This window comes from Tachyglossus aculeatus, chromosome 19 (genome assembly GCF_015852505.1).
Source record: "Tachyglossus aculeatus isolate mTacAcu1 chromosome 19, mTacAcu1.pri, whole genome shotgun sequence".
In the NCBI taxonomy this organism is placed as follows: domain Eukaryota; kingdom Metazoa; phylum Chordata; class Mammalia; order Monotremata; family Tachyglossidae; genus Tachyglossus; species Tachyglossus aculeatus.
In genome coordinates this window covers 20,349,041-20,361,194 of record NC_052084.1, presented here as the reverse complement: position 1 = coordinate 20,361,194, position 12,154 = coordinate 20,349,041, and the positions used below count along the sequence as shown (strand labels likewise).

The window sequence follows — 12,154 nt, the reverse complement described above, 5'->3', positions numbered from 1 at the left end:
AGTCCCTGTCCTACATGGAGCTCACACTCCAAGTAGGACAGAGACTATGTATTGAATCCTCATTTTACATATGTGAGCCCTTTGTTGGGTAGGGATTGTCTCTTCTGTTTGCAAATTGTACTTTCTAAGTGCTTAGTACAGTGCTTTGCACACAGTAAGCACTCAATAAACATGATTGAATATGTATAAACTGGGGATCGGAGAAGCGACATGACTCACCCACTGGTTGCACAGCAGACGAGTCGCAGAGCTGGGACTATAATAATGATAATAATAATAATTATGGTATTTGTTAAGTGCTTACTGTGTACCAAACACTGCTAGAACCCAGGTCCTCTGACTCCCAGGCCCGTGCTCTTTCCACTAGGCCCTGCTGCTTCTCAACTGCTTCTCACCTCAACTGCACCTTCTCAAACTGCCTGTCCCATTTCTCCACATCTCCCACGATGGCCTCCCTCCGCCATCTCCAATCCTCGGTTTTCTCCTTGTGCTATGAGGGTTTTTTACGCTTGATACAGCTGACCCTTTCCCGGGCTTGCATGTCCCTCCTCTACGATACCAAGGCTGTGGGGATGGGCTGGGCTGGTATGAGGGCTTCTTCATCATTTAGGTCATGATCCTGCAGCTTTGGCACTCCCCGAAGTAGGGGCTGTAACCCAGGCAAGAAGACAGTGGTGGCTGTGAAAGAAAGCCAGAAAAAAACAAAACAATGGCACAGGGTTGGGACCAGAAGAGCTGGGGGGAAAACACCAAAAAGAGGACTGTGGGACTGAGGAAGGATTCAGGAGAGAGGTAGAGTGGGGTGGATTAGGGGGAGGGAGGGTTTGAAAGAGGATCATTAATCTGTTGTATTCTCCCCAGTGCTTAGTACAGTGCTCTGCACAGAGTAAGTGCTCAATAAATACTACTGATTGACTGACAGAGGGAGGAATGGGATGGGGTGTGGGTGTGCTTACCTTGATGCCACCTAAGGAGGCCAGGGGAGACAGCACAACAAATTTACTTTGGGGAGAAGCAGAAGTCGCGTCGCATCAGCACTTGGTATAGTGCCTGGCACACAGTAAGTGCTCAACAAATACCATCATCATCGTATCCTCCCTTTTATGGCCACTGGCCCCAAGTGGGCTTGAATATTAGAACTCCTTACCAGGCTTTCTCTCAGTATCAGTAGAAGTGTAAATAAGTGGGGAAGAGATCAGAACAACCTCCTCTAGAGTAACAAAAGGCACGTCATCACTCAAGATCAAATATTATAGGCAAGTTGTTATATCTGCTACCAAATTAATTGGAAGACCATATTCCTGGCTTGGGGAGTTGAGCAATTAAGGGATCTTTCCAGTTAGTCTCAACTACAGAAGACAATCATGTACTATCTACAAAAAAGAAAGGATAATTTCTTTCGGCTTCATCTCCTTTTCAAAATAATAAAGAAGAAGAACAATGTAATATAGAAGCCGGGATATTTGGGTGTCTACTGCGTATTAAAGGCAGTATATATTAAGAGCTGTATATATTGAAAAGGTAATGAATTAGCAGACAAGGATCATTAGGCCAAAGCCAAATGGAGTGGAAAATGAGAAACTGTACACAACTGCAATATGCTCTCAATACTCTCACCAATTATTCCCTGAACCGGAAACATCTGTGATGAGCTGCTTACTATCAAACACATCTCTCAGCGGGCCCTGCAGGATTTCATTCACTACACCTTCTTCCATGTCAATCAAGACTGCCTGAGAAAGAAAATTAAAATTTAATCAGAAAACATCTCTTCAGCATTATTCAAAAGGAACAAAGGACATTTGTGAGAAAAAGGTGCTTTGCTCTTTTCAGATCTGGAGTTCAAACTGAAAGTGATGCAAAGGGCCACCTAGAGGAAAAAAAATTACCCTTTCTTGGAAAGTGATTAAGATTAATTAAGATCTAATTAAGATTAAGATTCCAGGTTATTTGTTATCATCCCCAAAGCACCTAAAATAGTTATTCTTCTGTTATATCACTCTTTTTTTTACTACTTTTGTGTATGGAAACATAGCCTTTCAGGACATCCCTCTGACTTCTTTGGGAGCTTCACACGGAATACGAACCTGACAAGAGCTCTACATGGGCTGAAAATCTGGGACGCGGCCAAAGTCAGACCGAAGATTTCCTCTGCATCGAGCAGAAGCTCCGTGCCTTTGGCTTCCAGGAGCTTCTCCCCGACTATTTCCTTCGACTTCATTTATTCATTCATTCAATCATATTGAGTGCTTACTTTGTGCAGAGCACTGTACTCAGCGCTTGGGAAGTACAAATTGGCAATATATAGAGACAGTCCCTACCCAACAACAGGCTCACAGTCTAGAAGAGGGGGACAGACAACAAAACAAAACATGTAGACAGGTGTCAAGTCCAGCTGTCACACTTTGCTCCTCCCAAGCGAACTTTCTTACCCTGAGTCTGTGATGATCACTCAAGCTAACCCCAAACTAGGGGTGATAAGCCTCAGAAGTTGCTAGAATTGGTAGAATGTCACTCCCAAGACCCCCCTCTACCCAAGGGAGGCTAATCTACTTAAACTGGAAAAGAGCCCATCCCAGGACAGGATTAGATAATAATAATAATTATGGTATTTGTTAAGCGCTGGGGTAGATACAAGGTAAACAGGTTGTTCCACGTGGGGCTCAAAGTCTCAGTCCCCATTTTACAGATGAGGTAACTGAGACACAGAGGTCCTCTTGAAGTTTGGGGATGCTCATCTGGAAGACAAAAGGTCATAGCAAGCGGCCCAAGGAGAGGAGTTCCTTGTGGTCAAGAAACATGACTACCAACATTATTGTATTGCCTTGGCTCAAGCACTTGGTACAGTGCTGTGCACATGGTAAATGCTCAATAAAGACCACTGATGCATGGACTGTGGATTAGGGTTGGCTTGGTGGAAGTCCATGATTCTCACTCACCCTTGGAAAGGAATAGTGGGAGGGCTTTAGGACCTTGTGGCCACTCTCAGGAATTCAAACTCTCCCTCCAGGAGCTGCTCTGGCGGACAATCTCATTCTTCATATATTCCCCTACAATTCCTTGCTTAGGTCTTTCCTCCCGCCTGTAACATCCTTCCACCAAACTTAACCAGACCACAGATCATCTCATCTTTTCCAAGAGCCCTGCTCCAATTAACTTCCCCTCCACCCCAAAGCCACCTTTACCACTTACACAGAGAATCAGTTTATCATATTCCACCTATTTATTCATTTTTCCATACTCTTGTTATTATCACTTGTATTTACAGTTTTCTGCCTGTTCCCACTATGTGTAAGTAATCAACGTCAACAAGTCTCTCCCATTTTAAACTATTTGAGGCAGAAACACATGTCAGTTATTTTTATTCCTCTAGTCTGTAAGCTCCCCCTTGGAGATAAGCACTTAGTACAGTGCTCCGCACACAGTGAGTGCTTAATAAATACAACTGAATGAATTGTAAGCTCATTGTGGGCCGGGATTGTTTTCGCCTGCTCTGCCGCACTGTACTCTGACAAGCACTTAATACAATGCACAAAATAAGTGCTCAATAAATACCACTGATTATTATATATTCCAAGGTGCTAGCGCAATGCTCTACACTCAAAGGATACTACTGATTGCTGGTGTGTAGGTGCTGTTGTTTGGTTATTTCCTGTTTCTGTGCTTGCCCGGAGTTTGCTGTTTCCCATGATCTGAGTGGACCCCCAAATTAGGGGGATGGGGTATGGACTTTTCTGCTTCAACCTGAGCCCAGCCTGTCTTTGTAGATGGTAGTTCCTCCAGGGTTCAAAGAATTCAGCGCTTAGAACAGTGCTTTGCACATAGTAAGCACTTAACAAATGCCATCATTATTATTATTAATTGACCCTTATCAATAATTTATCCAATCCAGTAATAAAAATGCAACTCCCTTTTCATATATCTGGAAATTAGACACCATTTCAGCTACAATAATCTGAAGACTTTAACAATTTAAAATTTAATCTGAAAGAGGTGTAAGCAAAAAGAATTCATAAGGTTGGGATACCAATGCAATATTAAAATCAAGCGTTAGTATAAAGAAAAATCTTTGGGTATGTCTTACTCTGGCTTTTAGCGAACAAATTTTCCCTTTGGAAATATCCGCGTCACCACCACCAACTCTGGAAAAAAAACCCAGAAAGAAATGATTGATAAAAGCTAACTAGTAACTACAGGATTTTTAAAAATCATTTTTATCAAGAACAATGACTCTAAGTCTATTTGTAAATGGCAAAAGACTCTAGTCAAGTCAAAGAGACACTGTCTCTGTTCGCTAGGACTTAGAGGAACCTTTTCCATTTGGCTAGAAGAAGGTCATTTCTGACTTTGGAAAAAGCAGTTTCAGTGGAGTGAGAAGAGCAGAAAGTGGATGGTGCAGGAGTTTGGAATGAGCACTGGGGCAGGAAAATGGACCGATAGAGAGAGGATGTGGGGGAATCCAGAAAGAGACTAGGGATTTGAGGGCGTATTTGAAAGCAGAGAGGAAGGAGTCTTCAGAGAGTGAGCAGTTTAAGATAGGGTCAGAGGGTGAAGAATTGTTTTAAGAAAGTGAGAAGAGATCAGATGGGGTGGGTAGATTTTAAAAGCAGGCAGGCAGGCATTCACCTCTATACAGGTAGCTGAGAAGGAGAGTGTGGGGAAAGTTGGAGAAGTGAGGGGGAGACTGAGGTGACCCTGTCTGATGAGTTCAATTTTGGTGTCCAGGGATATTTCGTGGATTCCCTACTCTTGTTGAACACTCACTTTCTTCCAGGATATCTTTACGTGGATGTCCCACAGGCACCTTAGAGCATATTGGCTAAAACTGAATTCTACATCTTCTCATCAACATGTTCCTCCTCCTACTTTTCCTGGTGCAGTGGACAATTAACTATCACTGAACTTGCAAACTCAGTGCCAACTTTGACTTCTCCCAATCTTTAATGCTTACATTCAGTCTACTGTTATATCCTGACAGTTGTTTTTCCACAATATTCTTGGAACCACCCTCTCTTGAACACCCAAATGGTCACCATCTTGGTTCAGACTCTTGTCTTTTCCAGACTGGATGGTGGGACTGGCCTTCTTATTCAGTCTCCCTGTGTCCAACCTCTCCCCTGTTCAGTGTGTATTACGTTCTGTGGCTCAGGTCATCACCTGAATATGCCGTTCATTTTCTCCTCTCCTCCAAATACCCCAGTTGGGTATCCAATTCCTTTTGCATTAAGCTAAAAATCCTAACCATTCTTTCCTTTTTCCTTGGATTTGAAAATAATTGGTGTCTACCTATCTCTCTTACTAAACAAGAAGTTCGTTTGAGAGCAGGAATTGTGTCTTATCTTGATTGTACCCTCCCAAATGCTTAGTGCCCTACTTTACACAAAGGCACTCCAGAAATATAAGTGATTAATTGTTTTACTCTGGGCAAAAATAACTCTCTACCAGTCAGAAGACTTTCATCTGGAAAAAAAAAGTCATCAATCTGGCTGAAATGAATATATAGAAGGAAGAAAACAAGGATGAAACAAAGAGTAATACTGCTTTGGAGATTAAGGCACTAGTAAACACAGCTCTCTGTGATAGTTAAAACATTTGGACAATGAATAGAGACAAACCTAATCATTGCTGAAGTTATTTAGGGAAGCAGCGTGGCTCAGTGGAAAGAGCACGGGCTTTGGAGTCAGAGGTCATGGGTTCCAATCCTGGCTCTGCAAATCGTCAGCTGTGTGACTTTGGGCAAGTCACTAACTTCTCTGTGCCTCAGTTACCTCGTCTGTAAAATGGGGATTAAGACTGTGAGCCCCCCGTGGGACAACCTAATTACCTTGTAACCTCCCCAGCACTTAGAACAATGTTTTGCACATAGTAAGCGCTTAATAAATGCTGTTATTATTATTTAATTCTATGATTGTCATAGTTTAAATTATCCCTCTTATACAGAGGGCAACTCTCCATTGTTTGCTTGCACGTTTTGAGAAATTTATAATTAAACACATCTTACCTGGCATCCACATTTCTAAAGAAGCTGCTTAATGACTCATCATAAATCCCATTCTAAAAAAAACAAATGGGTCTCAGGGTAAAATTTCAATGTCACAATTCTTTTCCATCCTGGCTTCTTTGAATCTGAATAAACTGTTAACAGTCCTTGAACAACTAAGTATTTATAATCATTTTACTCTTGCTAGGATAAAGAATGGACAAATATCAGAACATACCGCATTGATCGCATATAAAAATGGCCCCTTACCAATTCATCACTGAGATCTGAAGCGGCCCTGTGACTGATTCGATCTTGTTGGCTGAAGCAGTGTCCTTCGTGGAAGCAAGCCCCAGGGTAGTTGCTTCATTTTCCTCCCTCCACCTCACCCTCAAGCCCATTCCTCTCGCTCTGCCTCCGAAACCTGATGACTCCTGAGGGGACAGAATTTGGTCTCCATGGAGTAGCACATCTCTGGGATAATCCTGGGGCAACCTTGGATGGCGGGGGCTCCTTACACTAATGGATGACCTCTACTCCATCTTAATTCTCCTCAAACTCCCAGCTACCTTCCACCCTGTGGACTACCCCCTTCTCCTGGAAACACTAACTAAATTGGGCTTCCCTGACATCATCCTCTACTGGTTCTCCAATCTCTCTGGCCGTTCATTTTCAATCTCTTTCACAGCCTCTCCCTCTGCCTCCCACCCTCTAACTGTGGGAGTCCCTCAAGACTCAGTTCTGGGTCCTCTTTTATTCTCTATCTCCACTCACTCCCTTGGAGAACTCATTTGCTCCCATGACTTTAATCATGGTCTCTATGCAGATGATTCCCAAATCTACATCGTCAGCCTGGAACTCTCTCCTTCTCTGGAATCTCACATTTCCTCTTGCCTTCAAGACAAGATGTCCCACTGACACCTCAAATTTAACATGTCCAAAACAGAACTCCTCATCTTCCCACCCAAATTCTGTCCTCCCCATCTTTCCCCATCTTTCCTTGGACGCTGATGACACCCAGATCTACATCTCTGCCCCTGCTCTCTCCCCCTCCTCCAGGACTCGCATCTCCTCCTGCCTTCAGGGACATCTCCATCTGGATGTTCCGCCCGCCACCTAAAGCTCAACAATGTCGAAGACTGAGCTCCTTGTCTTCCCTCCCAAACCTTGTCCTCTCCCTGACTTTCCCATCTCTGTTGACGGCACTACCATCCTTCCCGTCTCACAAGCCCGCAACCTTGGTGTCATCCTCGACTCCGCTCTCTCATTCACCCCTCACATCCAAGCCGTCACCAAAACCTGCCGGTCTCAGCTCCGCAACATTGCCAAGATCCGCCCTTTCCTCTCCATCCAAACCGCTACCCTGCTAATTCAAGCTCTCATCCTATCCCGTCTGGACTACTGCACTAGCCTTCTCTCTGATCTCCCATCCTCGTGTCTCTCTCCACTTCAATCCATACTTCATGCTGCTGCCCCGGATTATCTTTGTCCAGAAACGCTCTGGACATTGCCAAGATCCGCCCTTTCCTCTCCATCCATACCACTACCCTGTTCGTTCAAGCTCTCATCCTATCCCGTCTGGACTACTGCATCAGCCTTCTCTCTGATCTCCCATCCTCGTGTCTCTCCCCACTTCAATCCATACTTCATGCTGCTGCCCGGATTGTCTTTGTCCAGAAACGCTCTGGGCATGTTACTCCCCTCCTCAAAAATCTCCAGTGGCTACCAATCAATCTGCGCATCAGGCAGAAACTCCTCACCCTGGGCTTCAAGGCTCTCCATCACCTCGCCCCCTCCTACCTCACCTCCCTTCTCTCCTTCTACAGCCCACTCCGCACCCTCCGCTCCTCTGCCGCTAATCTCCTCACTGTACCTCGTTCTCGCCTGTCCCGCCATCGACCCCCGGTCCACGTCATCCCCCGGGCCTGGAATGCCCTCCCTCTGCCCATCCACCAAGCTAGCTCTCTTCCTACCTTCAAGGCCCTACTGAGAGCTCACCTCCTCCAGGAGGCCTTCCCAGACTGAGCCCCTTCCTTCCTCTCCCCCTCATCCCCCTCTCCATCCCCCCATTTTACCTCCTTCCCTTCCCCACAGCACCTGTATATATGTACATATGTCTGTACATATTTATTACTCTATTTATTTATTTATTTTACTTGTACATATCTATTCTATTTATTTTATTTTGTTAGTATGTTTGGTTTTGTTCTCTGTCTCCCCATTTTAGACTGTGAGCCCCCTGTTGGGTAGGGACTGTCTCTATATGTTGCCAATTTGTACTTCCCAAGTGCTTAGTACAGTGCTCTGCACACAGTAAGCGCTCAATAAATACGATTGATGATGATGATGATGACTGTCTCTATGTGTTGCCAACTTGTACTTCCCAAGCGCTTAGTACAGCGCTCTGCACACAGTAAGCACTCAATAAATATGATTGATTGATTTCCCATTACTGTAGACAGCACCACTATCCTGTGTTACAATTTGTCAACCTTGACATCATGCTCATCTCTTTCATTCAATCCACATATTCTATTTGTCACTAAACTGCATCAGCCTCCTTGCTGACCTCCCTGCTTCCTGTCTCTCCCCATTCCAGTCCATACTTCATTAGTCTGCCTGGAATATTTTTCTAAAAAAAAAAAAGTACAGTCCACAACTCTCCACTTGTCAAGATTGTCCAGTGATTGTACATCCACCTCCAAATCTACAGAAACACCTTACCAACCGCTTTAAAACACTCAATCAGCATACCCTCTCTTACTTTACCTTACCTCACTGACTTCCTTACGTTTTGTTCCTCTAATGCCAATTTACTCACCTCAATCTCATCTATCTCACCACTGACCCCTTGTCCCCATTTGTTCTCTGATGTGAAACACCCTCCCCTTTCACGCATGACAGATCACTACTCCCCCCACCTTCAAAGCCTTATTAAAAGACTGTAAGCTCATTTGGGCAAGGAAAGCTGCCAACTCTGTTGTATTGTGCCCTCCCAAGCACTTAGAACAGTGTTCTGTCCACAGAAATCACTCAATGATATCACCTCCAAGAGACCTTCCCCAATTACTCCCTCTTATCCCCTACTCTCTCACCTTTCTGTGGCACTTATTTACCATTTATGCACTTGATATTCATCCCACGCTCAGCCCTGCAGCACTCATGTGTATATAAATAATTGATTTACCTTAATGTCTGCATAGCTCTAATACCTCTTGTAGGCAGGGAATGTATCTCCCAGCTGTTTACTGAACCCTCCCAAGTACTTGTACAGTGCTCTGCACATAGAAAGTGCACAATATAGATAAATAAACACAAATGATTGATTGAATACCATTGATTGACTGACCGGGGACTCGGGAAACTGCATGGTGTAACCAATTCTATTTCTCTTTTAATTATTACTGGCATTTGCTGCGAACCTACTGGGCAGAGTTCTGGAGTGGGTGCTTAGGCCAAAACAAATAGAATTTTTTTAAAAAACTAACCATGGTATGTGTTAAGCACTTGTATGTGCCAAGCAATGGGCTAAATGCTGAAGTAGATACAAGACCATCAGATTGGACATGGCAAAAGACCCTATAAAGACCCTGCATTTGAGGCACTCTAGATACACGCTGGGAAGCAGTGTGGCTCAGTGGAAAGAGCATGGGATTTGGAGTAGGAGATCAGGGATTCAAATCCCGGCTCCGCCAATTGTCAGCTGTGTGCCTTTGGGCAGATCACTTCACTTCTCTGTTCCTCAGTTCCCTCATCTGTAAAATGGGGATTAAGACTGTGAGCCCCCCGTGGGACAACCTGATCACCTTGTAACCTCCCCAGCACTTAGAACAGTGCTTTGCACATAGTAAGCGCTTAATAAATGCCATTATTATTATTATTACAATGGATGACTTTGTGATTCTGACAGGGTTTAAACACCCTCCCAGCCTGTGGTGTAGTTGAGGATTGAGTTTTTGGCCTGGATCTATTCGGGAAGAAGATTTTAGCGTGTGCGCGCGCACGTGTGTGTGTGTGTGTGTGTGTTATATCAATTGGTCATATTTACTGAGCTCTTATTAATGTCTAGAGCACCGTACTAAGCATTTAGAAGAGTACAACAGAATTAGCAGAAACGTTCCATGCCCATAACAACTTTACAGTCTAGACATTAATAGTAATAAATAATTTATAATACTTAACTGCTCTCCCTACCTCAAAACCTTGTTGAAAGCCCATCTCCTCCAAGAAGCCTTCCCTGACAAAGCCTTCCTCTCCTCTTCTCCCACTTCCTTCTGTGCTGCTTTTACTTGCTCCTTCATTCATCCTCCTTCCTAGCCCCACAGCATATCTGTATATATCTGTAATTTATATATATAGTCTTTCTCCTCCTATAGACTATGAGCTTGTTGTGGGCAGGAATGTGTCTGTTTGTTGTTATATTGTACTCTCCTAAGCGCTTACTACAGTGCTTTGCACAGAGTAAGCGCTCGATAAATGACTGAATGAATAAATGAATAATTTACCCCTTCATAGCTTCGTATGGTTGCTATCCCTTCTGAAAGTCTGAGCTTTGCATTTCTTTCCCTTTGGGGGGTGGTCCCTAGATGTCATTTTTTTCCCAGCCCTCCTGAGTTCAAAATGAAAAATTGCCTCCGATACTTCAAACCAATTTGGAGGGTGTAATGGGGGATAGAGAGAAAGAGAGAGGGACCTCTGAATGTGACTGATTCCTGGGAGGTTCTGTAGCCAGGCCGGGCCGGGTGTCGCTGATTACCTTGTTGACGGTGGCATGTTCCCGCAGCGCCAGGTCCCAGAAACAGCAGCCGATCTGATTCCCACACTGGCCAACTGCAAAGCATCGTCCGGGGTCAACAGGGGGGAAGGAAAGAAATGGGCACAGGGAAAAAGAGGCATGGCCCATCATGGCTCGGAACCCACAGCCACTCACTCATTCCCTGACCTTTCAGGGTAATTCCTTGAATTCCCTGAGCAATTCCCTGATTTCCTCATCTGCCTGGAGCTGACCGATTACATGGTCCTTTCTTATGGCTGGGTTTGGGGAACGGCATGAAAATAAGCAAGGTGGCAACGGACCTCCTAGCATGACGGCTCAGTGGAAAGAGCACGGGCTTTGGAGTCAGAGGTCAAGGGTTCAAATTCCGGCTCCGCCAACTGTCAGCTGTGTGACTTTGGGCAAGTCACTTAACTTCTCTGGGCCTCAGTTCCCTCATCTGTAAAATAGGGTTTAAGACTGTCAGCCCCCCATGGGACAACCTGATAACCTTGTAGCCTCCCCAGTGCTTAGAACAGTGCTTTGCACGTAGTAAGCTCTTAATAACGGCCATCATTATTATTATGATGATAATAATAATAATAATAACGGTATTTGTTAATTTAAGCGCTTACTATGTTTCAAACACTGTTCTAAGGGCTGCGGCAGATACAAGATAATCAGGTTAGACACAAGTCCTTTTCCCACATGGGACTCAGAGTCTTAATCCCCATTTTACAGATGAGGGAACTGAGGCCCAGAGAAGTGAAGTGATTTGCCCAAGGTCACACAGCAGACAAGTGGCGGAGCCGGGATTAGAACCCACATCCTGTGACTCCCAAGGCCGTGCTTTTGCCACTAAGCCATGCTACTTCTCAGTGATGCCAACACGCTGCACTGCCACCACAGCCACCGGCCTGTGGGCAAGCACCAGCCTCAGGCTGCTTCTTCATGAGCAGCAGTTGGTCTGCTGAAGGGGCTGGAAAAGGAGGAGGGAGGAGAGGGGAGACGGGGAGATGAAGGGGACAGGAGAGAAAGGGACAGAGGGGAGAAGAGGGAGGGAGGAGAGAAGACGAAGTGAGTGGGGGACAGGAGAGACATAGGAAGAGGAGGGGGACACTAGGAGGGGAGAGAGAGGAAAGAGGGATAGAGGGAGGAGGGAGAGGGGAGAGGAGAGGGAAGGAGGGGTGAGAGGTGGAGAAGAGAAGGAAGGAAGCTCATATGGATAGGGAACATGCTAATTCTGTTTTGTTCTCTCCCAAGTGCTTTGTATAGTGCTCTGCACACAGTAAGCACTCTATACCTGTCACTGAATGATTGAGGGAAGGAAAGGGGGAGGAAGGAGAGGGAAGGAGAGGAAAAAGGATAGAAATAATAATAATCATTATTATTATTATGGTTTTTGTTAAGGCCTTACTATG

General features: G+C 44.8%; 1 protein-coding gene across 4 annotated transcripts in view; it reads right to left on the bottom strand.

Moving 5' to 3' along the window:
- The window catches only part of TUBE1 (tubulin epsilon 1), a 33,564-nt gene that overhangs the window by 19,322 nt on the left and 2,088 nt on the right, over positions 1-12,154 (bottom strand). For 3 of the 4 annotated variants that reach the window (XM_038761416.1, XM_038761418.1, XM_038761419.1), the window contains exons 2-5: positions 10,737-10,810; positions 6,002-6,054; positions 4,085-4,142; positions 1,618-1,733 (exon numbers count right to left, since the gene is read on the bottom strand). In XM_038761416.1, coding sequence (XP_038617344.1) covers positions 1,618-1,733; positions 4,085-4,142; positions 6,002-6,054; positions 10,737-10,810 — 301 coding nt within the window. Of the gene's footprint in view, positions 1-1,617; positions 1,734-4,084; positions 4,143-6,001; positions 6,055-6,250; positions 6,415-10,736; positions 10,811-12,154 lie in introns of all 4 variants that reach the window. The other variant, XM_038761417.1, reaches the window with a different exon arrangement.